Source organism: Carcharodon carcharias, chromosome 16 (assembly GCF_017639515.1).
Source record: "Carcharodon carcharias isolate sCarCar2 chromosome 16, sCarCar2.pri, whole genome shotgun sequence".
In the NCBI taxonomy this organism is placed as follows: Eukaryota; Metazoa; Chordata; class Chondrichthyes; order Lamniformes; family Lamnidae; genus Carcharodon; species Carcharodon carcharias.
The window spans coordinates 8354379-8381869 of record NC_054482.1 but is presented as its reverse complement, the minus strand read 5'-3'; the positions used below and the strand labels follow the sequence as shown (position 1 = coordinate 8381869).

The window sequence follows — 27491 nt, the reverse complement described above, 5'->3', positions numbered from 1 at the left end:
TGAAACCAGATGGACCACCCAGCATCGACCTAGGCACCGGAAACGACAACGGTAATCGCAGTCCTGTCGACCCTGCAACGTCCTCCTCACTAACATCTGGGGGCTAGTGCCAAAACTGGGAGAGCTGTCTTACAGACTAGTCAAGCAACAGCCTGATATAGTCATCCTCACAGAATCATGCCTTACAGATAATGTCCCAGATTCCACCTGGGCAGAACAGACCCAGCAGAGGTGGCAACGCAGTGGGATACAGTCAGGAGGGAGTTGCCCTGGGAGTCCTCAACATCGCCTCCAGACCCCATAAAGTCTCATGGCATCAGGCCAAACATGGGCAAGGAAACCTCCTGCTGAATATCACGTACCGCCCTCCCTCAGCTGATGAATCAGTGCTTCTCCATGTTGAACATCACTTGGAGGAAGCACTGAGAGTGGCAAGGACGCAGAATGTTCTCTGGGTGTGGGGTTTCGATGTCCATCACCGACAGTGGCTCGGCAGCACCACTACTGACTGAGCCCTAAATGACATAGCTGCTAGACTGGGTGGTGAGGGAACCAAAAAGGAAAAACATACTTGACCTCATCCTCACCAACCCACCTGCCGCAGATGCAACTGTCCATGACAGTATCAGTGGGAGTGCCCACCGCACAGTCATTGTAGAGACAAAGTCCCGCCTTCACATTGAGGATACCCTCCATCGTGTTGTGTAGCACTACCACCATGCTAAATGCGACAGATTTCGAACAGATCCAGCAACTCAAGATTAGGCATCCATGAGGCACAATGGGCCAACAGCAGCAGCAGATTTGTACTCGAACACAATCTATAGCCTCATGGCCTGGCATATGCCCCACTCTACCATTACCATCAAGCCAGGGCATCAATTCTGGTTCAGTGAAGAGTGCAGGAGGGCATGCCAGGAGAAGCACCAGGCTTACCTAAAAATGAGGTGTCAACCTGGTGAAGTCATAAAACAGGACTATTTGCGTTCCAGACAGCATAAGCAGCAAGTGATAGGCAGAGCTAAGTGATCCCACAACCAACGGATCAAATCTAAGCTCTGCAGTCCTGCCACATCCAGTCGTGAATGGAGGTAGACAATTAAACAACTCACTGGAGGAGGTGGCTCCACAAATATCCTCATCTTCAATAATGGAGGAGCCCAGCACAGCAGTGCAAAAGATAAGGCTGAAGCATTCGCAACAATCTTCAGCCAGAAGTGTCGAGTGTACGATCCATCTCGGCCTCCTCCAGAGGTCCCCAGCATCATAGATGCCAGTGTTCAGCCAATTTGATTCACTCCACGTGATACCAAGAAATAGCTAAAGGCACTGGATACTGCAAAGGCTCTGAGTCCTGACAATATTCCAGCAATAGTACTGAAGACTTGTGCTCCAGAACTTGCCACATCCCTAGCTAAACTTTTCCAGTACAGCTACAACACTGGCATCTACCCGACCATGTGGAAAATTGCCCAGGTATGTCCTGTACACAAAAAGCAGGACAAATCCAACCCAGTCAGTTACTGCCCCATCACTCTACTCTCAATCATCAGTAAAGTAATGGAAGGGATCATCAACATTGCTAAAGTGGCATTTGCTTAGCAATGACCTGCTCACTGATGCCCAGTTTGGGCTCCACCAGGGCCACCCAGCTCCTCATTACAGCCTTGGTTCAAACATGGACAAAAGAGCTGAACTGAGGTGAGAGTGACTGCCCTTGACATCAAGGCAGCATTTAACCAAGTGTGGCATCAGGGAGCCCTAGCAAAACTGGAGTCAATGGGAATCAGGGGGAAAACTCTCCACTGGTTGGAGTCATAACTAGCACAAAGGAAGATGGTTGTGGTTGTTGGAGATCAGTCACCTCAGCTCCAGGGCATCACTGCAGGAGTTCCTCAGGATAGTGTCGTAGGCCCAGCCATCTTCAGCTGCTTCACCAGTGACCATCCTTCTATCATAAGGTCAGAAGATGGGATGTTCGCTGAAGGTTGCACAATGTTCAGCAGCATTTGTGACTCCTCAGATACTGAAGCAGTCCATGTCCAAATGCAGCAAGACCTGGACAATATCCAGGCTTGGGCTGACAAGTGCCAAGTAACATTCGCGCCACACAAGTGTCAGGCAATGACCATCACAAACAAGAGAGAATCCAACTATCACCCCTTGATGTTCAATGGCATTGCCATCACTGAATCCCCCACTATCAACATCCTAGGGGTTACCATTGACCAGAAACGAAACTGAACTAGCCATATAAATATTGTGGCCACAAGGGCAGGTCAGAGGCTAGGAATCGTGTGACGAGTAACTCCCCTCCAGACTCCCCAATACCCATCCACCATCTACAAGGCACAAGTCAGGAATATGATGGAATACTCCCCACTTGCCTGGATGAGTGCAACTCCTAGAATAGTGAAGAAGCTGGATACTGTCCAGGACAAAGCAGGCCGTTTGATTGGCACCACATCCTCAAACGTTCACTCCCTCCACCACCGACACACCATGGCAGCAGTGTGTACCATCCATAAGATGCACTGCAGGAATTCATCAAGGCTCCTTAGACAGCACCTTCCAAACCCATGACTACTATCACCAGAAGGACAAGGGCAGCAGATAGATGGGAACACCGCCACCTGCAAGTTCCCCTCCAAGTCACTCACCATACTGACTTGGAAACATATCGCCATTCCTTCACTGTTGCTGGGTCAAAATCCTGGAACTCCCTCCCTAACAGCACTGTGGGTGTACCTACACCACATGGACTGCAGTGATTCAAGAAGGCAGCTCATCACCACCTTCTCAAGGGCAATTAGGGATAGACAATAAATACTGACCATGCCAGCGACACCCACATCCCATAAATGAATAAAAAAAAGAATAGACAGTTGACAGGGACAGGGAATCAGGCGCTATGAAACAATGTTTGTCACAGGGACTGAAAACAATGGCTTTGCTCATCCTGATATTAGAAAAAATTTCTGCTCATCCAGTACTAGATGTCAAAAAGGCAGTTAAAATTTAGAATCAATGGAAGGGTTGAGAGAAATGGTGATGAGATGGAGCTGGGTCTCGTCAGAGCACACGTGAAAATTAACCATGTTTTCAGATGATGTTGCCAAGAGGCAGATTGTAGATGAGAAATAGGAGGGGACAAGGATAGGTTCTTGAGGGACACCAGGGAAATGGTGTGGGAGTAGAAGAGAAGCCATTGCAGGTGATTTCTGGTTATGATTGGATACATACAAATGGAACCAGGTAAGTGCAGTCCACCCAGTTGGAGGAGACACCCCAGAGAAGGATAGTATGGTCAAATGTGTCAAAGGCTCCAAATAGGTTGAAGAGGGATAGTTTACTTTTGTTACAGCCATACAGGATGTTATTTGTGACTTTGACAAGAGCGGTTTCACTACTGTGACAGGGGCAAAAACCTGACTGGAGAGAAATAAATATGGAGTTCTGGGAAAGATGCACACAGACTTGGGAGATAAGAGTATGCTCAAGCACTTGAGAGTAAAGGGAGGCTGGAGATGGAAAAGTAGTTTGAAAAGGCAGAGAGATAAAGGGTTGCTTTTGTTTGATGAGAGGGACGATGGCATCTGATTTAAAAGGAGAGGGGGACAGTACCTGAAGAGAGAGAATGATTAACAATGTCAGTTAATATGGAGAGCAGGAAGAGAAGTTGGGTAATCAGAAGTTTAGTGGGAATAGGGTCAAAGTCACAAATAACATCCTGTATGGCTGTAACAAAAGTAAACTATCCCTCTTCAACCTATTTGGAGCCTTTGACACATTTGACCATACTATCCTTCTCTGGGGTGTCTCATGGACAAGATGAGGGCATAAGTGGAGATAAGAAAGAAACCAAAGAAAGACACAAGTTCAGGGCTAAGGCAGGGGAGAACTTCAGAGGAATTTGGCCCAGTAGGCTAGGCAGAGGTATCTGAACAGATAATCTCAATCTTGGTGACAAAGAAGTCCAGGAGCTCCTCGTACTTCTTGTTGGAAGTGAGGATTGAGACGACCTGGGAAATGGGTTTAAAAGTGCAACTTGTAGTACTAAAAAGAAAATAGGCACTCCAGGATGATTCTGGAATAGTGAGCTGCCTTTGCAAACAAGATCAGGACTCGATAGTGCTTTATATGGTCCAGCCAGATCTGTCTGCAAATAGCTAAGCCAGAGACCTGCTATATCTGTTCAAGTCTGCGTCTGCTACAGCTCAGATACCCAGGCAGTGAATGGTAGAACTGGAGCCTAGTCTTTGTACACCTCCAAGCTTTTATTCACAAGGACACACATTATACATCATGCACCTCCAATCCAACAACTGTCGTTTCAGCCTAGGAGCACAGGTAAATCCACAGTTAATGTCCACCACCTGAATATAATTAAATATCCAATTAATTTACAATTAACTTAATCTTGGACTTAAGGAAGCAGAGATGAAGACCATATCGGGGTGTCAGTGAGAGTGAAATCAAAGGAGCAAAGCATGATGATTGAGACAGCGTTTAAATCACATAGGAGAAGAAGTTGTTCATTGCAGAGGCTGGGGGAGAAATGCAATTAAGATGTCTAAATTAGAAAACTTTTCTGGTACCATAGATGTCAGCATATAAGTTGACCCTTTGAAGCCTCAAAATCCCTTCAAAAATGGGGTTTAAGTTAATACCAAGTATAAAAGTGAAACACAGGTGTGGGTGGTCACCAACTTTGCCGTTCACCATGTGGGGTCTGCTCTGCATGTGCATGTCTTAAACTCCAGCGCATCTTTGTAACACAGGCCGTATTGTCTACTTCATCCCTTGCACACAGTTATAAGGTACCAATAAGTAAAACAGTCGTATGTGGGATGAAAAATTGGGGTGGCTGCTAATGCTAGTATGGTATGTCATAGCTGCAAGAAAATGTCTTTTGGGCTGATAAACGGGATCGTCGTATATGCCAGTCAACTTATATGCTATGATCTAGGGTAATTGTCTTTTGATTTTTATTACTGTTTAATTGTAATTACAGGTACAATGTTTGTCCAAAATGCCAATTTAAATATAAACTGATATACTTCCCTTGACACTGCTTACAGTAAGTTATAACGATAGTGTTCAATAAAGACAAGGTTGTTGTACCATGTGATGAACAATGCATTATTCTACTCAAGTCAATCTGTTTTCTTTTAAAGCCAAAAAGTTTAATTGTTATGAAGCAATTATCCAGAGTTTAATTTGGAAAATCTTCTCATCAGTTTCAGTTCAGATTAAGGTTTTGGTTTACATCCGTAACAAAGTGTGACACCTTTTGGTGCTTAACATACAATTGATGACAATTGCATTGGCTGAATATTAGATGTGGGGGGAGGGGTGCGGATAGAGGAAATTAAGAAAGAAGTAAATGGAAAGTGATATGTGGTTGTGACAAGTTGCAGAGGAATGACATAGCAGAACAGGTGGAAGAGATAAATGGCAAATAAAGAGAATGAAAATGCCAGTATAAATAAACAAACAACAATGCTTAAAAAGGGTGGGATGTGAAATAAAGGAAGTAAAGGAGGTGATACGTAATAAAAATATCAATCTGTAACATGGAGCATGAAGCAGTTGGGATATATTTAACAATTACATCAAAGGCCAGTTGGGCGAATATGGGCAGCAATATTTATTTTATTTCATTACCAATGACGGATTGCGCAGGGATCAGTAGTCGGGAAAGCAACTTTATTTAATCAGGAACCATTTTATTTATTAGTGTTGTGCAATGTTATTTAGGGATGTATATTTTATTATTTTTAAATTTGGTTACATAAAACTTCAATCTCAATTGGTAAATAAGAGTTGGGCTGACATATTTATTTCTCAACAAGTGGGCCATTAAAACTATATCGTATTTTTTTCAGTTCTACAATGATTTAACAGGTAGGTATAAAAGGTGTAAACAAGCAGGACAACAGCTGTTGAGCAAATTTGAAAAATACTTGAGAGAGCAAGAAGGCCAAGTGCAGTAAGGGTTTTTCTTTCTCATGATCTGCAGGAAGAAAAGAAATAAAACTATTAAAAAGCACCATAGCAGGTATTGAAAGACATAAATGGGAGGAGGAAAGTCCATGTCGCGCTATAGAGTAGCAGAAAGGGCAGCAGTGGAGTGTCAGGAAATTGACAAATCACTGCTTAGGCCAACTCAACTGGCCTTTGATGTCACTGACAAAGTTGGTTGGTTGATTCTGGTATGCTGATGAGGTATAACCTGAGTTCGGTTGGTCGCAGAGCATGGAGAGAGATGAAAAAAAGGAGGCATTGAACTGCCTCTAGTGGTGGAAAAAATCATTTACAGAGGGATAAAAAAGTAAGGACACACCATAAAATGCACATCATTAAATAAAACTTTGAATGACAGATAGACAGAAGCAAGGATCTCACTTTACAATATAGATAAAATGAAAGTGGTTTCACTTTATGAAGTTATTTGATTTAGAATTAGTTTGCAATTAATACTAAATAACCAGAACATTGCCATAATATTTTCCAACATTTTTTTTCTAGCTTGATCTCTAGAGTTTAGTAAAAATTATACTTGCACCTCAGGTGTTTCTCTATGATATTACTCCCTCACCAAAATGGAAGAACACTGGAAAATGCATCCCAAAAGTTTTATTTAAAAGACAAACTTTACTCTGATCAACCCAGTCTCTACTTTCAGTGATCTAGCCACATTACACTTGTTGAAGTGCAGGATCTGGAGTTTTGTGGAAACAGTTTCAAACAATGGAATTAAATTCAAACTCTATGCAAACTTTATGACATAGAAAGATGTAACCTATTTTCATACCTGAATCAGATGAATGAGGGCGGTGTTGAGTGTGTCGCAGGGGCAGAAGTGGCTGTGATGGTGAAAAAGTTGGACTTACTTTGCTGAAAGAAAAGCAAAAATATGATGAATTGTATAAACAGAGTAAATAATTCTAGTTCATTCCTTGTGGCAAAGTCATAAACATATAAATCACATCCCTACTCCTCCCTCAGGTACCATGCCGTAAGTTGGTTGGCAACCATGGACATCCATTGGATTGGATAATGATTATGCTTGGCAAAGTACTGCAGCGGTTTGCTGTTGCTGACCAGGAAATTCTCCCACTCTTACCGCCTGCCATCAGGCAGATTGAAAGGACTTACAGGCTGATAATGGCCACAGTATGAACGCACCTTCCGTGGCCATCAAGTCTGAAGTGGGAAACAAAAATAAAAATACCTGGAAAAACTCAGCAGGTCTGGCAGCATCTGTGGAGAGGAACATAGTTAACGTTTCGAGTCCGTATGACTCTCCAACAGAACTAAGTAAAAATAGAAAAGAGGTAAAATATAAGTCTGAAGTGGGACTTGAACCTGGAGTTTCTGGCCCAGAGGTAGGGACATGAAACGTAGAATTATAGAAACATGATTTTCTAACATACAATGGGAAATCTTTCTCTGTAGCCTGTAAGTATTGTGTCCCACAAAAAGATCTGGACTGTAGTTATTAAATGGTGCTATCCCACACTTAACCAATTCTATAACTTCTCCCCTACCAACAGTTGGAGGTGTGCAAAGCTGTTGTTAGTTCATTATCTGATTTTCTTCCATAAACTACCAATGGAAGACATTAAAGAAGTGCACAATACAAGAATTAGGGGATACGTGGAGAGGTTGGGTATGAGGGTTTGTTCAGGCTAACGGACATTATCTTGTTCCTAAAATCGCTGTATTCTTAAAGCCAGTGACTTAAATGAAACAAAACAAAGCCTAACTTAAAGATCAATGTGTTCAATATGCAGCCTGTTGTTTTTATCTAACCATTAAAGCTACAGCACCTCAAAGATTAAATTCCTTCATATACCAATGAGCATATTTTGATATTACTCTGTGTTTACATCAACTGACTTCAACATTTTACTAAACCAATTCATGCTGATATTGACACTACAATTTTCACCTCATTTACTTTGCTTGAACTAAGTCCTGAAATAATTCACCAAAAAGCCTACCTGCAGCCAAACTCAGGGTTGGGAGAAGTATCCATGAAACTTTTTCTGGTAGCATTTGAAATTGGGAAAGCAGCATAGATGTTCTTTATTGGGTGGAGTGGTTCAGCTGTGGATAAAGTTAGACATTTCACATTTGCAGAAGTACAAAATTGTCACTTAATACCAAGAGGAAATTCCAGGCCTTTGTAGCTGGCACAGGTGAAGAAAATGAACTAATAGTAAGCAGATTTGTTTTGTTGGGTGCATAAGCACACACTGAATCAAATTAGCAAGTGTAAAATAGCACAACTTTGAATTTTTTAAAGAAACTATGCAGCTACATTAAGATATTTAATTCAAAATGCAATGTGCAATATTAATGATACAGTTCTATATCATACCCCAATATAATCTTTAGCTTCCTCTTTTTATCTGTTCTCCCAACAAACTTAACACACCAGAAAGATTTAGTTTGGTGCTCCTCATTCGACAACATTTCTACTGTGTAAAACTCTTAGCCCACTTTCCTCAGCTACCACTAATCTGCTTTAGCTGGAAAGGCGCGACAGTGCCACAGCCTACACCAACACAAATCAATGATAGGCTAAACGGCAGGAAACCATTGTTTGAATGCAGAGGTGAAATTGGGATTCAACATGTGATTTTCTGGTTGGGAGGACGAATAGTTTACCAGTGGACTTGCTCTACACTATACAAAATCGCCAAAAAGCTTCAACACGATAAACACTTAATGACCACCGCTGAAGTGACACATTAAGATTCAAGTTTCAAGCACTTACCTTCCACTTGAGGAAGCACCCTAGGATGCACAAAAGAGGGCTTCACCACTTCAAACCACCAGAACAGCTCTGCCATAAATACCAGGTAGTTATTCTGCAAAGAAAGTAGATTAAAACAGTGCAGTACTCTTCCTAGAAATAATGACAGTGATAAAATGCATCGATATATTTTGTAATGAAGCTTACAACTGTTACCCTCCCACTATCGGAAGCTCACAATTTCTGTTTATATGAAAAGTGGAAGAAACCTGATTTGATTTCTACTAATCACAGATACCAATTAAAAACACTAAAACTCATGATTTTGAAACATAGAGATAACAATCACAAAGCACCTGCAATAATGTTTTAATACTTTGCAAACTGGTAAGGAGCAATTATAGCAGTGTAAATCTCTCCAACTTCATTTTCATTTGAGGATCAGGAATTGTGCTGCCAGGTCACTCAAAGAAGTTATAAATTATGAGGGAACTAGTGAATTGATGTTTCTGCACAGCGAATCAGATGACATGCTGTTTTATAATAAAAGCAAGGTACTTTGGAGTTCATAATGTTTCAGTCTGAGGTGTTTAATCAGGCCTGCCATTATTTGGAATATCGGGAGATCCTGAAGTCCATCAGAAATTAATTGCTGTTTGCAAAAGAAATTTGCAGAGAAATGCTATTAAATTTTCAGCTCCAGGTCAGTAACAATCAATGACTGCCTTTCTCCAGAGAGCAAGAAGTTTAACTTTAAATGTGTGCTGACTGTTCTGCTGGGTGTGTATATGGAACCCAAAAGGAAAGTAGACAGCAGTCCAAGAGTAGCAAATGGGACTTGGAGGAACAATGGTTTTGTTCAAGAGAGTGGAAGCACAAAACTAACAGGTTATTATCTTGTCCAGAGTGAACTATGGTGCCATCCTACATGTACAAGACAAGCTTTAAACCTCCACAGTGAAAATTCCTATTGCAAATGATAGAATACTCAAAACTATCAATTTAATCATTAACAAATCCTGAAATATCCTCATTTTACACCAGTTTCCACAAAATAAACCCTCTGATGGCACCAGTTTCTGGTTAGAGTACTGAAATATTGAGTTTTAACATTTTAATGAGTTAAGGTCTTCAAATGAACTTTACATAAGAATTGATACTTTGTTTATTGAAATAAATGGCAACAACTTCCATTTAGATTATATCTATAAATTAACTCAAAGAACTTCACAGGGGTGAAATCAGAAACCAGGGGCAGAATTTTACTGTTGGCGAGCAAGGGTGGGGCCTGCTCGCTGACGTGTAAAATGGCACAGGATGATGTCGTCAACCTGCCCCATTTAAATTTTCAGGAAGGTGGGGGCACAGCAAAATCAGCTGTGGGCCCGCCGACCTGTCAATGGCCAATTGAGGCCATTGACAGGATCATTTAAACCATTAAAGGACCTGCCCGTCCAACCTTAAGGTTGGCGGGCAGGCCAGGAGCCCCAGTGGCAACTAAAAAAAACATGAGATCTCATCCAGCGGCGGGAAGAGGTTTCATGTAGGGTTTTAAAAATTGTAATAAAGTTGTTATGGAAATTATGAACATGTCCCAACTCATGTGGCATTATCATATGAGGGGACATGCAAGGGATTTTTCTTTTCTCTATTTTTAATATTTTTAAAAGTCGAGGCGATCTCCCTGAGGCTGCACTTAGCCTCAGGAAGATTAGTGCGTTCTTTTGTGTGCATGCGCAAAAGACCGCACTCTCAATTTTAGGGATTCCCCCCCCCCCCACCCACACAGCGCTTCCTAACGGACATCACACTGGGCAGGCCTTAATTGGCCCGCCCACATAAAATGACGGTGCGGCCCTGATCGCTGGCGGCGATCGGCTCCGCACCCGCCTGCGATTGGGTTAGGCCCGCCCGCCTGACAAGTGGAAAATTCTGCCCCAGGAATAGGGCAAGAATTGCAAGTGACAAAACACATGCTCAAAAAGGTAAATTTTCATAGTGTCTTAAAGGAGGCAACAGGGGTAGCTGAATGGAAGTTTCTGGGTACCAGGGTTCCAAAGTATGGAACCATGAGTCTGCTGCTGAAGGTAGAGTGGAGACAGAGAGAGGCTGATGTAAAGCAGGCAGACAGGCAGGCAAATCATGGTAGCAAGGACTGCAGAAGGATGTAGAAGTAATGAGGAGCAAGGCTTTGGAGTGTATATATAGATGACGTCACGGGTTTTGAATTCAGTGCATTGGATGAAAGAAATCCAATAGAGGTTAATGAGGTCAATGGTCATAATTGAATTAAGGTTACTGCAGGTTGTGTTAAAGACAAAGTTCTAGAAGTTAGATTATGTAGAGTGGAATGAGTGTCCAACAAGAAAAGTACAGGAGGAGTTGATCTCCAATTATGAAAAAGGTGTGGATTTAGTGGTTTTGAGATGGAACTTGGAGGATGGATAATGAAGGTGGATTGAATTAAACACCCTGGAGGGGTCAAGGAGGGGATAAGACACACAGTCATTCAGGGATAAGACACAGAGGATATTATTTGGAGCTTTTTCAGGGTAGCATTGGTGATAAGATAGAAACCAAACTTGAGGAATTTGAATAAGGAAGGATAGAAGATGTGAGCATGGAGTTCAATGGTGTCAACATATATTAAGGATCTTATTGGGAAAGGGAGACTGGAGGTAGGGGATGGTAGTGGAAAAGACTTGAACCAATGTAACAGTGACACAAAATTTCATATCTTTGGTTATGATTAAATTGTTTGGGCACGTTTCTTCTTTAGTGATTAAATGCGCATAGATCACCTACGTGCACATCTTACTACCCATACAACAAGTTAAATTACTTCAGATTTTTTTTGGCAGCAGTTATAGTTCAAGCAATGCTTGTCAATGAATAGAGAACCTCTCCAGCAGGTATGTGTCTTCAAAATTTATTTTCATTGTCAGTGGCTGGCCTCCTATCTTAGCATATAAAACATTTGTCAAATATGAGCCCTTTCTTAGAAAAATATATAGAAGATATATTTTTATTTAAGTATCAAAACTGGTTTACTGTGAGTTAATTTTGTTTGCATATACACATCTAGCAGTCAACTTGTGGAAAATTATAATCTGAGACACATAAAAATATACTCGTGCACAATGAAGATTGCTCAATTAGATAAGAAAAGTTAGTATCAGGGAAAGCATCTTCCAATTAGCATCAAACATTCCCAGTCAAGGATACTCATATGTGAAATACAGCTTTCTCTCAAAAGATCATCTCCAACTGCACCAGTGAACATCTTCTTCATTTCCCATACCAACTATACTATTCCCTCTGGGAGAGATTGCTGATTACTGTCATAAAACAGACATCTACAGCACAAGATGGCATTTAATCAGCATGTCAGTATCAGCTCGTTGTTAGAGCAATCAAAATCTAATCTCACTGCTCTGTTCTCCACCCCCATACCTTCAATCTTCCTTTGTTTCAAATATTCATTTACTCTTTTCTTTAAAAAGATGTAATGCTCACTGCTTCAAATACTCCCTGTGCCAAAGTCTTCTCTGCTCTAACAACTACTTATGCAAAGAGAATTCTCCTAACCTCTCTCCTCACTTTAGGAATTTGAAGTTTATGACTCCTAGTAACTTTCTCCCGTCCATAACTGAGGACATAGTCTTTTCCCTATTAACCTTATAAAACTCTTCACACATAATTTTAAAAAACTCTTGAATTTCTTCAGCTCAAATGAAAATAGTCCAGCTCAAATGAAAATAGTTCCCATGCCTTATCTCCTCCTCACGATAGTTCCTGTTTCCCAGTATCATCCAGAAGAATCTACAGTCTATACTCCCTTTGACTTCAATTAACTTTTTGTTGTGGTGAACCTAAAACTGCACAGGACTGCAACCTAACTGTTACCTTGCACAAATGTGTTATGACCTAGGTCCCTACAAGGCCATTTTTGAAGATATTGTTCTTTCAAGTGTTTCCAATCACCATGAGTTATCACTATTTTATGAAATCCTCAACTGAATTTGTTGCTAGAAGGATCACTCAATCTCAGGTACCGGCCATTTCCATTTTACAAAAGTTAGAATAAAATTCTTGGTTTACATTTTAGATATGGCAAATAGTTGCAGCAGAGTGAATTGAAAAGTTCTGTTTTGGCTAATCTCTGAATGCCTCTTCTCGAAGGGATGGGATGCCTTTTCTGGCCCTTCCAGAATCCCCCACCTTTGATCGGTATAGGCATTCACTTCCTAAATACGGGGAAATGCAATAGGAGATGTTGGAATAACATCCTCTTCCACTGCTGGAGACGTAGAAGAACTGTCACAGGCACACCATGACAGTATCGGTAGGAGTGACCACTGCACAGTCCTTGTGGAGAGAAAGTCCTGTCTTCACACTGAGGATACCCTCCATCCTGATGTGTGGCAATACTACCGTGCTAAATGGGATAGATTTCAAACAGACCTAGAAACTGAAAACTGGGCATCCATGAGTCACTGAGGGCCATCAGCAGCAGCAGAACCATATACAACCACAATCTGTAACCTCATGGTCCAGCATATCCCCCACTCTACCATTACCATCAAGCCGGGCGATCAACCCTAGTTCAATGAAGAGCGCAGGAAGATATGTCAGAAGCAGCACCAGGCATAGCTGCAGAATGTACTCTGGGTGGGGGACTTCAATGTCCATCCCCAAGAATGGCTCGGTAGCACCACTACTGACTGAGCTGGCCGAGTCCTAAATGATATAGCTGCTAGATTTGGTCTGCGACAGGTGGTGAGGGAAAAACATACTTGACCTTATCCTCACCAACCGGCCTGTTGCAGATGCATCTGTCCATGATAGTATCGGTAGGAGTGACCACCGCACAGTGATTGTGGGGACGAAGTCCCGCCTTCACACTGAGGATACCCTCCATCGTGTTGTGTATTATTATCACCGTGCTAAATGGGATAGATTTTGAAAAGATCTCGCAACTCAAGACTGGGCAGCCATGAAGCACTATGGGCCATCAGCAGCAGGAGAAGCAGGCTCAAACACAATCTGGAAACTCATGGCCTGGCATATCCCCCACTCTACCATTACCATCAAGCCAAGGGATCAAACCTGGTTCAATGAAGATTGCAGGAGGGCATGCCAGGAGCAGCACCAGGCATACCTAAAAATGAGGTATCAACCTGGTGAGGCTACAACACAGGACTACTTGTGTGCCAAACACCATAAGCAGCAAGTGATAGACAGGGCTAAGTGATCCAACAACCAACGGAACAGGTCTAATCTCTGCAGTCCTGTCACATCCAGTCATGACTGGTGGTGGACAATTAAATTAGTCACTGGAGGACGAGGTTCCACAAATATCCCCATCCTCAATGATGGAAGTGCCCAGCACAGCAGTACAAAAGATAAGGCTGAAGAATTTGCTACAATCTTCAGCCAGAAGTGCCAAGTGGATGATCCACCTCGGCCTCCACCGGAGGTCCCCAGCATCACAGATGCCAGTCTTTAGCCAATTTGATTCACTCTGTGTGACATCAAGAAATGGCTGATGGCACTGGATATTGCAAAGGCCATGGGACCTGACAATATTCCAGCAATTGTACTGAAGTCTTGTGCTCCAGAACTTGGCCACGCCCCTAGCCAAGCTGTTCAAGTACAGCTACAACACTGACATCTACCCAGCTATGTGGAAAATTGCCCAAGTATATCCTGTACACAAAAGGTAGGACAATTCCAACCTGGCCAATTACTGCCCCATCAGTCTACTCTCCATCATCAGTAAAGTAATGGAAGGGGTTATCAACAGTGCTATCAAGCAGCACTTGCTTAATAATAACCTGCTCACTGATGCCCAGTTTGGGTTCGGCCAGGGCCTCTCAGTCCTGACTTCATTTCGGCCTTGGTTCAAACATGGACAAAAGAGCTGAACTCCCAAGGTAAGGTGAGAGTGACTGCCCTTGACATCAAGGCAGCATTTGACCAACTGTGGCATCAAGGAGCCCTAACAAAACTGGAGTCAATGGGAATCAGGGGGAAAATTCTCCGCTGGGTGGAGTCATACCTAGCACAAAGAAAGATGGCTGTGGTTGTTGGAGGTCAGTCATCTCAGCTCCAGGACATCAATGCAGGAGTTCCTCAGGGTAGTATCTTAGGCCCAACCAACTTCAGCTGCTTCTTCAATGACCCACCCTCCATTATAAGATCAGAAGTGGGGATGTTTGCTGATGATTGTACAATGTTCAGCACCATTTGCAACTCCTCAGATACAAAAGCAGCCTGTGCCCATATGCAACAAGATCTGGACTACATTCAGGCTTGGGCTGATAAGTGGCAAGTAACATTCATGCCGCACAGATGCCAGGCGATGACCATTGCCAACAAAAGAGAATCCAATCATCTGCCTTTGACATTCAATGGCATTACCATCACTGAATCCCCCACTATCAACATCCAGGGGGTTAGAATTCACCGGAAACAGAATTCGACCAGCCATATAAATACTGTTGCTGGGAATTTTACAGAAAGTAATTCATCTCCTGACCCCCCAAAGCCTATCCATCAACTAAAGGCAGGTCAAGAGTGTGATGGAGTACTCTCCACTTGTCTGGATGAGTGCAGCTCCAACAACACTCAAGAAGCTTGACACTATCCAGGACAAAGCAGCCCACCTGATTGGCACCCCATCCACCACCTTAAACATTCCCCCCCTCCACCACTAACACAAAGTGGCATCAGTGTGTACCATCTACAAGATGCTCTGCAACAACTCACCAAGGTTCCTTCGATAGCACCTTCCAAACCTGCGACCTCTACCACCTAGAGGGAACAAGGGCAACAGAGCATGGGAACACCACCACCTGCAAGTACCCCTCCAAGTCACTCGCCATCCTGACATGGAACTATATTGCTGTTCCTTCAATGTCGCTGGGTCAAAATCCTCAAACTCCCTCCCTAACAGCACTGTGGGTGCGCCTATACCACATGGACTGCAGCGGTTCAAAAAGGCAGCTCACCACCTCCTTCTCGGTAGCAATTAGGGACAGGCAATAAAAATGCTGGCCTAGCCAGTGAAGCTCATGCCCCACGAAAAGAATAAAAAAACTAGGGCTTGTTATATTTGTGCAGTCATCTGTTCAATTTGTTCTCAAAAGAATAATGGAGCAATTTATACACTCAAGTTAAATCACAAGTAATATGTGATGTTTATTTTATGAATTAGTTAAAATAAAACTGTTGAGGTAACCTAGTGCAAACTTATGCCTTGGCTGGTGCTTGTGTGCTACTGACACCCTCTACATTTCATACCTTTGTAGTGGCTAACAATCCCTATGTCAGGCCTGACAGATAGAGTTACAGAAAATCATTCAGAACTCACAATGAATTCAGTAAACATCAAAGGACTAATTTGATCGGCATGTAATTCAAAATAGAGCAATCCATTTTGTCATCAAAAAACTGCAGAAACATTTTGTCAGCCCAGCAGACACAACTAACTCAGATGCATAAGTACCCCTGAGACAGCAGTTGTTAATCTGGATCCTTTTGTGTGCTGAATAAGATTAAAATAACCAATCATAATTGACAGGGAAAAAACATCTTTTTACAAAGTTTCATAATTAGGTTTAATTATATTTGCCTTTAACTATTCTGCATAACTCAAGTTTAAAATACCAACTGGGTGATATTTAGCTGGGAAAACTGCATTAGTACCTTATAAAGTATCCCTCTGGCTCATTAATGAGTTAAGTACATAGCAGCTGTAAAATCTCCACGCCAAGTTGTCCTGCAGTTTAAGTTTGGTATGGGGTTCAAAACAGATTAAAACATGCAATAGGACATTATCAAAATATTTTAATATCCATGTTTCATTTATAACACCATCAACCTAACTGACTAAATATGAATAGTTAAGAATAATGTGTTTGGTTTGAACGGCGAAATACTGTCATCATTTTACTGTCCATCAGATCCAACATAGGGCCCATCAGCTGCTACTCAATGATTTTGGAAGACTGATCAAACAACAATCTGTTCAGCAGCAGATGGCGAGCACCTCATCCAACATAACTTTTGCTCTCAAACAGAACCATGGCAACCACATGGCTCTGTTTCTAAATAACTATAAATGAGACTGGGCATGTTGCACCTCAACACTAAACCAGAAACCAACACAACAAACAGAAAAGATCCATTGTGCAAAATTAATACTCTTTAACATTAATGAGTTACATTACTTCAGCCATGGTCCTGTATGCTTCTTCATATGCATTCAGTGCAGATATCATGTTATTACTCAACTTCCCTGGTGTTTCACATAAGGAGTCAAGACAAGGTGCAGTGTTTGGGTCAAGCAGATTTAGAGGATTAGGAGTGGAATAATTAAACCAGTTGGGTGTGTGGCGAAGAAGCAGGCAGTGGAGAGGAAGGAGCACAAAGACGCAAGCATGTGGAGTAAATGGGGATAGAGAGGGACAGCAAGGGTGATAGTGATGAACAGCAGCAAGCGAGAACAAATGCCCTTCTTCACCAGACCCTGTAATTGTTGTGAAGGGGTGTTTGGCAAATCTTCACTCCAATTTCTTGGAGTGTTCATTCTAAGAATATCAACAAATTTCCAATCGATTAGAGAAGTAAGCCTCCTGTGAGATCGCAAGCCTAAAGTGAAGATGTGAAGTGAGTGATACAAGCAATCTGGCATGGTACAGGTTTCCAGGGGTCTGACAATATCAGTGAAAGGGGATTGTTTGTCAGACCTGCCTTCTCAGCTTTGGGAGGAGAGGGCAGTGAGGACAGTTATTTGTTCTGCTTCTGCAGCTATGTCACTCTGAGGCTAGTCTGGCTCAAGCTCTTCCATTCATTGACTTCTGCAAAAGTTTTGCATGCTCTCTATTTGCTGCAAAGGCATTCCTACTTTAGCTACTTGCAATTTTGTTTCAAATTAGCTAAATACCAAATTGAGAACATAAATACTGACTGCAGTCTTCTCTGCTCAATTTAACACTTCCTGACAAATCATTTATACGTTTAAGAAGAATGAATATTAAGAACATTAAGAATTCCGTTTGAGGCTGTCAAATAGGCCTGAATTTTACAGGTGGTGACAGATGACCAAGATATTTCCAACCGCAGTCCTTTCCTGTAAAATTGAACAGTATTTCTAATTGTGCATGATATGGTCTGATCGCAGCTGACCGAGAAGACAAGATAACCCACAAATTCAGCCAATACTGCTCGATTTCAGTAGAGTCTTTAAATGATCCCTTAAAGTTAATTTCATTGCGGATAAACTTCTTATAAAAAAGCAAAGTAAAATGGACAGGTTTCAAAAGGCACAGTAAAGTAAAATTAAACACATCAAGAAGGGGTTTTAAAATTCACTTGCCATTGGAGATGGGTCTTTTATCTGTTCATCATAGATTTGAGGTGTGAAACTATAATTAATGAATTAGACCCAGTCTCCAAAGTGACCAACTAGTCTCTCTCACACCAACACAAACTAAGTTTATTTTCCATCTCTGTGCAAAGTAGGATGGGTCTTAATGCCCCTGAGCGGTCGAGGACTGTTAGAGGTGTCGCCTGTCTAAAAGAAATGTGCGAACATGAAGAAAAGGTTAGTAAGCTGATGGGCTTCAGTACCAGTTCAGTGTTTGGTTATGAAACAGGTATTGGAGTGAGGAAAAGTTCTTGCTTTGGCTAGCTGCATGTTTAAACTTGTTTGTTGGCTGGAAGGTGTGAGAAGGGATAAAGTAATGTGCACACCCAGCATAAGCACCTGTGATGTGTCAGATGAAGATCTTCACCATTAACATTTTGTTTCTCCTTCTCACAGGTGGACAGCTGCCTTTGGACACACAAGTTGCAGGTAGCAGCAAGTCAGTGGATGCAGAGAGCATTGATATAGTAAGTGAGCCTGAGGAAGAACTGGGGAGTAGCATTATGAGGAAGAGAAGGGTTTTTATCAATATTCCCTTTAATTTCCCTTGCTGTGTATGGGCTATTTGTTGCACAGTGCGGTCCCTTTAAGACAGACATATTAAAGGGGCCACTGCTTGTGTGTTGACTGTCCTCTGTGCAGTAAATTCTGGATTGTGGCGACACACCCATGCAGCTCAAAGCAAATATTGGTGCGCACCCTCGATGGGAGAGCAGGTGAAGTGGACATCATCACTCTTGTCCCCACATGGCACCTGCAGGGTGCTTGACCACAACTAACCTCAGCTCACCACTTCGCTTCTGACCCCTCTGGTTTTGCACAGGAGACACATGGCTGACCTCTAACTGACAGCTACAGGGCCAATGGGAGAAAGTGTGACTTGAATCTAACCTGTCGGGGGCGGGGGGAGTTAGTTGTGCTAGATACATCCCATTACCCAGATGGGCAAGACATTAGCCCCAGGCTGTTCGCAACTTGGAAGAGAACTTAATTAGCCAAAGTGAGGTGAACAATGATTAATGAACAGGACGGGCACCTTGCCTCTTGTCTGCTTGAGAAGAGATTGAGGAGGCAGTAGGGTTCCACCTCCCGCAGAGTCCACCTCCTTTTGCTCAGACCTTGTCACAATGACCTTTGGACATGGGTGTCAAGGGGCAAGCCTGTTACTATTTGCTGTAAGCTTGATTGTTGTTTTTCTCAATTTTTTTCACTGATATATTAAATCTTAGTCAGAGATTATTTTAACTGTTTGAATTTTTTTAATGTCAACCCCATTAATGTTACAATTGTTTCCAAAGTTAGAAAATAGTTAACTCAATTTTTATTTCACGTTTTGCATTTACACCTCCCAGTGTAATCTATACAAAATAACATTTGGTCGGACTTCATCATTTTTAATTTATTATGATTGGATTTACAACACCAATTACTGGTAAACTACCTTTGGAATCCTGAGATCACTTAACATTTTCAACATATAATGGCTATATTTGTTAACTGTGAAATATAGCTGTCCCTTTTTTGGCCTGCTTTATAACTCCACTGTGGTTACACATAAGTATACATAAGGTACAAATTACACTCATGAAACACTGAAAACTCTGTTTTTAAAGGTTATTTTCCTTTATAAAGCAGAAAATTAATGTACAGTCCAGTTGGATTATAAACAAAGCAATTGTGTGTATTAATCAACATTTGTCTCACTGGTGTCGCAGTCAGATAGACAATGGAATGGAGGGTGTGTGGCGGGGGTGAAGAGACCATGACAGTCTCAATAAAATTTATGAGAAAATATTCATGAGCCCCCTATTTATATTGGAAGTGAAGAGAGAGTTCAAGGAGACAGAGGAGGAGGGTTGGAGGAACTGGTTTGTCACCTGGAAGAGAAGTTTGGGATTATCCTTGTCCTTCAGTTTAGATTAATTTGACTGCAGAGGAGGTGCAGTTTTTTTTTTAAGGTGATCAAGACAGATCTGGCAGTGAATAAATATTAGTGTCTGCCAGGTACATTCAAGCTGTGACCCTCAAGATCTAAGTGTCCAATGATGGAAATCATATTGTGCAGAACCACTGGGAACATGAAGGACTCGGAGGGAGGATATCAGAGGTAGAGGCAAGGCAGTTATTGAGCTGTAATCTTTCTCTGGCAGGTAGGGAGGAATTTGAAAGGGTGTTCGAGAAGGAACTGAGGTAGTTTCTTCGAGGATAAAAGATAACAGTAGAGAGGTTGGAAGCAAATAAGGAGATATCTATGACAATTTTTCTCAATGTTACTTTAAGTGAAAGAAATCTCAGATGGCAAGGCTTTGTGTAGAGTTAGGGGAGTTGATCCACAAGGTCATGTTGAATATAGTTATGAGTGCTTAAAACTCCAGAGGAGAGTGCACTAGGGCAACTTAGGTGAATACTAGAATTACCAAAGATGAAGAGTTGCGCAATACAGAGATTAAACGAGGAGAGTTGGGAGCAGATTTTGACAATGGAGTTGCCTGAGAACAAGGACTTGCGGGATGAGATGGGAAAGAGTAAAGTGCTCAGTGAAGGTACCAAAGAAAGGGAACAGCTTGTGAATGGGACCTAGTCAGGATGATTGGGGCCAGGTTATATGGTGAAACATATAGCCAAGTGGGGACACTTCAATGAGGGAAAAGGGTCACTTTAAGTGACTCAAGTTCTGATCAGGTCCACAGTGTCAGCAGACTGATCAAGGCTGAAAGTGCGAACGATAAGGTACTTCAGTGTCAAGTTAGGAAGTAGAGTAGATAGACGAGAAGAGACCCTTAGAGAAGAATCAGGGTGGTGCAGGGGCCATGAAGAACTAAAAGCTGGGGAACAGAGGCGCAGCAATGCACTTAAATAGATATCTCAGAATTAGCAAACTACTGCCCAGAGAAAACCTTCATGTGTGCATACATGATTTTGGCACTTATGATTGGAGCAATCCTTCCTCCCAGTTTGAAAACAAACAACACCAGTGGAACCCTAACATAAATAGATAAAAATATGGTGCTTTACTAAACAAGGTGACTGTAGGCTTGAGAGAGACAGGACTCTTAATACAGTCCCAAATTGCTGTAAAAACTGCACTCAGGAGGCTGGTTTAAATACAATGGCTTTAAATGTCTTAACTCAGCAATAAATGTTTGAAATAATTTTCCAAGCCAGGAAAGAAGCAAAAACATTGCAGTTTTTCAAAACAGAATATGTGCAAGACAAATAGTTTAGCCTAAAATACTAAGCTCAACCATGACCATATAAGTTCAAACAAGTGAAAAAAATAAACTTCAAACTGGTGTCAGCAATTCTTCTTCACACAAAAATGATCAACACATGGAATAGACTTCCAAGTAGTGTGTTGGAGGGAAATTCAATATGATAGCATGGTGCATTCAATGTTAAATCAATGCAATAGCACAGTACGTTCCAGGATAGCGGCAGACCAGAGAGGGATGTGAAATTGTGAAAGATGAGCTGAAATGCGTCACATCTTCCTCTTCCATATCCATCTTATGACCTGTAGTAACTGCAGCTTTAAGGAATGTAATGGCTTTAGTTTTAAGACTTATTGTTATGGGTAGTATCACATGACAGTGTGAACAAAGCAGCCCAAAGTGCAGGGAACCTTAGTGGGGAGTTTGTGTCTTGATAGAAGCATGTAACTGCTGCTGAAACCCTGTAAATAAAGTTCACTGTTTCTTGTGAGAAGCCAATCTGGAAAATCAAGTCTACAACAACTGGCGGCAAGGATAAATTGGTTCCCGTGCTGTCCCTCACCCAGTGAATGTGAGTATCTTGTTTTAAACATAAGTGAAAATATACTCACCAGGTATGCCACTTTTTTTGCAGGGTCAATCCCTTTGACTCATCCACAGAGGATTGGAGTCAATATGTAGAACACCTCAGTTTCTTTCTCCAAGCAAACAAAGTAACGGTGGAAGAAGCAAGGAAAGGAATCCTCTTAAGTGTCTTTGGGAGTAAAACTTGTAATTTGATCCATAATTTGATGCCCTGAATGCCCCCGATTTGAAGACCTTCAGCGAATTGGTGGATCTTGTAAAGAGTCATTTTCAACCCAAAACCTCCATAATCATGCTTATGTTCAAATTTTATGACTTAATGCGAGAGTAACATACTGGGGCGGTGTATGTGTGCTGTGTGTGTGTGTGTGTGTGTGTGTGTGTGTGTGTGTGTGTGTGTGTGTGTGTGTGTGTGTGTGTGTGTGTGTGTGTGTGTGTGTGTATGTGTGTGTGTCTGTGTGTGTGTGTGTGTGTGTGTGTGTGTGGCTGCTATAGCAACTGAGAATTGCAACTTTGGGGAGACCATAAATTATATGTTCAGAGGTCATTTGGTCTGCAGTGTGCACGATGATGCCATTCAATGTCGGTTATTAGCTGAAGTAATTGTCAATTTTAAAAGGTCATTGGAAATAGCACTTGTGATGGAAAGCACTGAGTGGGATTCACAGGCCTTACAGGGTGTACAAAATGGTGCCGTTTTCCAGTTGGGGCAGGAACAACCGCTAGGTGTGACATGAGAACCAGGGAGTCAGCCGTGAAGCAGGAGACAGTCCCTGCTACCCAAAAATTTAAAAAATATACAGGAGACAGCTCAGCAGCAAATCTGAAAATGAATTGTTACCGATGAGGAAAAAAACATATCCCTGAAACTTGCTGTTTTAAAGAGTTGGAGTGCCATTACTGTCATATTGGAGGGCACATGCTGAGGCAATGTAAAGCAAGATTGAGACAGACTCCCAGGCCACAAACTAAACTGATCAAAGTACGTAATGTGGAAGAACTAGAAACCACTAATTCCAATTTTTATTCTCTTTAATGTGAAAGTCAGGAAAACAGAGTCAATCACTGTTACTCTGCAGGTCAATGGAAGGCCTTTGATTATGGAAGTGGATACTGGTACATCAACCACTGTAGTGGGAGAGCACACATTCTAATATTTAAACAAGGATACTCAACAATTGAAAATGGAGCAGACTTCAGCCAAATTGAAAACGTATACTGGGGAAACGATGCAAGTGGAAGGTATTAGCACTGTACCTGTTTATTATATGCACCAGACAGCACAGCTCCCTATGATTGTGGTGAAAGGTGAAGGACCAAGCCTTCTAGGTTGTAATTCGTTGAGGGAAATTAACCTTGATTGGCCAGTGAGATTTCAAAAGGAAGCTGGAAAAATTCCTGAGTTGGAATAGGAACAAGGCAAGGTACTTCAGAATGAACCTGGAGAGTCAAAGGGCCTTAACAGGATGCAAAAGGAGTGTAGCCATTCAGCAACCTGAGGAAATGAAGACTGCCTTAAACAGCAGCATGGAAGAACAGCAGTAGAAACTCGAGGAGACCCTGTTGAATTACAGAATTCAAGGTGAAGCAAGTGAGCTTCACAAAGAAAAGAAAAACCTGTTGCAAGACCTTCACACACTACAAGAATTCCTCAGGTCAAAGTTTGTACCGCTGGAAAATTACAAAGAGAAGCAGAATGAATTTAACGGCACTCTGAACAAACTGAAGAACCATTTGGCAGAGAAGATGAGCAATGTTCAAGGTTCCAGGAGGAAGCCAGAAGATACAAGAAGGAGGTAGAAGAGCTGAAGAATCAGCTGAGTGAATGAAAGAGGCATTAGAAGGAAAAGTTGTGGAACTTTCAAAAATGCAAGTGGGTGACAATGTCATGGGTAGCTCAACCCCTGAACTGAAGCAAGTTGAGATTTCGCTTGAGAGAAGTCTGGCCGACTGTGAAGTCAAAATGAAGGACAGGACTAAACTCTGTGGTAGACAGAAGGAAATAAGATGGAAGATGGTTCAGAAAAGACAATGAATGACCACACACACACACACACGCACACACACACTCCTACAGGTTCAACACTTTCAGAATTACTTATGAAGTGCCACTTTTGTACGAGATTAAGCCTGGTACTTCCCAATTTGGAGGGGAAGGTAGAGAACAGTCAAGGGAATCAAAAAGTGACTCATAATTTGCATAATTGAGAGCAAGAATTTATTCTCGGTGAAACAGTATTGGTACGAAACTGATGGATCGAGTTGGTTACCTGGTGTAATAGTTTCTGTGACCAGACCATTGTCATACCACATAGAAGTGGAGGGTTGGGTCATCCAAAAACAGGTGGATCATTTGAGAAGAAGGAAGACACCCCCAACAAACCGATATTCCACCTGTAACCATTGTAGAACCTATGGTCCTTGTTGTGATTGATCAGCCAAGGATAGACATACCAGATGTCTCTGTCAGAGTGGATAACACTGAACTGCCTGTACCTAAGGAGGTACCTGCTTATTGCTGCAGCTCCAGAAAATGAAGGTTCAGTAAGAGATTCTAAAGTTGTAGAGCTATAATGTTCCACCCAGATCAGGAAACCACCTGAGAGACTGAACTTATAATTTCATAACTTGTGTATGTATTTGTAATGTCATGAATGTAGTTGTTCTTGTAAATAAAAATTGCAAAAAAAAACATTTAAAGGGGGAGGAATGTAGTAACTGTAGCTTTAAGGAATGTAGTGACTGTAGCTTTAAGACTTATTATACTGTGAAGTACCATGTGACAGTGTGAACAAATCAGCCCGAAGCACGGGGAAACTTAGGGGGAATTTGTGTCTAGTTGTGGTTCTTGATGGAAGCATGTAACTGCTACTGAAGCTCTGTAAATAAAGAAACCTGTCCAGAAAATCAAGCCTATAACATGACCCTATTGTCACGAATATGGTAATTATCTTTAATTTTTGCTTAAAATTACAGATACCAGCAAAGAAATTCCACTTCACAATTTTTTGAAGACATCAGTATTACAAAGTGATTCTTTATATACAAACAGAAAAGCATTCTTGCATTCTAATCATTTACAAACACATTTCTACATTGTCATAAAATAAAAAAAAACATTAACCTTTCTATAGAAACAAAGGAGGCCCATTTTGGCCCAAGTCTATACAGATTCCTTTCTCAAATAATCCAAAATTCATTGCACTGTCCTGTTCCATAGCCCTCTAATGTCCACTGCTCCAGATGCTCATCTACTATCCTAGTAGGATGCAATTGCCCCAAAACCAGTTCAAGCAAAACTCTAAACTCTGCATTAAAATAAACTCTCCATTGCCTCTCTTCCAACTCCCTCCGTGAAAGTGTTGTTGGTAACTCCCCTGCCAGAGGAAATAGTCATTCTGTCTCAAAACCACACCTAATTTTAATTTGTCTATAATCTTAAAGAGGCAGCAATGGTAGTTTTATAATTTTATAGACATAAATAGAAAGTAACATTTTCAAGTTTCTTTCACTGAATAAGAACCAAAGATATAGATTTTTACAAAAAAAAACAAGGCACCTGACATTAAAGGAAATCTCCATCTCCATCCAGTTAACAAAAATATCAGTACCATAATTTCCCACTCCCTCGCTACCTCCTGCATTTACCTAAACGCTTACTACCATTCAATGCCAATTTGAACTGTCCACGTTTGTACATTCACAGATATGTGCAATAACTTAAAAGCCACCTGAACTTTTTAACCAAACCAAACATTGAGAGGCAAGAATGTGACGAGGTTTTACTGAGACCGTAACTAGAATTAACCTGCTTCAATCACCTGAATATGGAAAATAGGGCCTATAATAACAGACTCTTCACATTAAGTGACAAGCTCATGTATTTTCTTCGTAAGCCATTAAACTGTGGTAGCTGTTGTGTATGAAGCTGTTGAACTCCAATTTCATTCTAAATTTGGTGAAGGCATTTCAGGGTTAATCATTTCTCCACACAACACCAGCATCACTTTATTTCTGCCTATCTGATTCACTGACATTTTAGGTGTCTCTTTATTTCTTTTCTTTACCACAATATATATATTTTTAAAACTTATTTCCTTTCATTTCTCCCTGCTATTTCTATTTCACATTTTATTTTGCAGACAATTTTCATTAACAGGTTGTGGATGTTAAATGTTAAGTAGCATCACCCAGTGGTCTAACCCAAGCACTACAACAACTGATCATAATATTGCCACAGTTTTTAAAAATTGCATTTTGTCATTGCAGTGCTTAGGGTGGAGGTCATTTATTAGTAAACTGTTCCAATAATCCCTCTGCACAGTCAAAGGTTCCATTCTTCATGAAGATACGAACTTACAAAAATGATGGAGGATGGAAAAAGTCCAACCGGTCCAGTGAGTCACTAAATGAAAGGCATATCTTATGAACCCAGGTGAACTTTTTGAGGAAGTAATGGGCTGGATTTAATGGGCGCAGTGGTGGACCTGGCCACTGGCTGGAGAACCAGTGGCCACCCCACTGCGGCCATTCCTGGACATCCTAACATCATTAAAAACCAATCTGCCTGATCAGCATTAGGGTTCCTGGGTCCTGCCAGAACTGATTTCCTGCCTCCAAGAGCTGTCAGCAAATCAGAAGTCTGCAGCACTCCAGTACCAGCAGTGTCACCAGGAGTGGCGGCGACTTCCGGTATTGCAGTAGGCCCCAGGATGGAGAACTGCCATGGAGCCCCAGCAGGCAGGGAGTCGAGGGTGGATTGAGGGGGGGGTGGGGGGGGGCCATGCTGGAGGCATTAAATTCCATTCAACTCATGTAGTATAAGTAAAGGTCCTGGGTGTTCTTTATATGGGCTTCCAGAAGACATTCAACAAGGTACTAGAAAAGGGATGTTACCAAAAATGAGAGTGCAGGGAATTGGGAGGCAACCTATTGGCATGGTCAGGGAATTCGTTAGAGGAGGCATTGAATCATAAAATCTTAGAGCAGAAAGAGGCCATTCGGCCCATATTTTCTGTGCCAGTTCTTTGAAAGAGCAGGCCTGCTTAGTCCCACATCCCCTCTTTTTATCTGTAACCCTGAGAGCTCCCCATCCACATATACTTATCCAACTCTCTTTGAAAATTATTTATGGCATCAAATTCCACCACCTTTTCACATGGTGCATTCCAGATCCTGATAACTCTCAGTGAAAAACTTCCCATCTCCCCTTTAGATCTTTTGCTAATGGTTTTGAATCTATGGTCTTGGTTATTGACCCACTCATCAGAGAGAATAAGATGAATTTAGAGTTTTCGCCGATATGCAACGTCTCAGGCTGAATACACAGTCTGTCAAGCTGCTGACCTTATAATGCAATAAGGCAGCCAGTGAGCAAGTAGACACAAAATGACATTTGTAATGCAACATGAGTGCTATAATTGTGTTGAAAACTGTGCAAGTTAAGTGGCAAACCTGGATCCTTCATGTTTTCTATCTTGTCTACTGACTTTAC

The 27491-nt window shown here is 41.7% G+C and overlaps 1 protein-coding gene across 2 annotated transcripts in view; it reads right to left on the bottom strand.

Moving 5' to 3' along the window:
- camsap2a (calmodulin regulated spectrin-associated protein family, member 2a) overlaps positions 1-27491 on the bottom strand; it is a 188451-nt gene that overhangs the window by 26203 nt on the left and 134757 nt on the right. For both annotated transcript variants that reach the window (XM_041208046.1, XM_041208047.1), the window contains 3 exons: positions 8789-8882; positions 8010-8115; positions 6818-6900 (listed from right to left, as the gene is read on the bottom strand). In XM_041208046.1, the coding sequence (XP_041063980.1) occupies positions 6818-6900; positions 8010-8115; positions 8789-8882 (283 nt within the window). The remainder of the gene's footprint in view (positions 1-6817; positions 6901-8009; positions 8116-8788; positions 8883-27491) is intronic.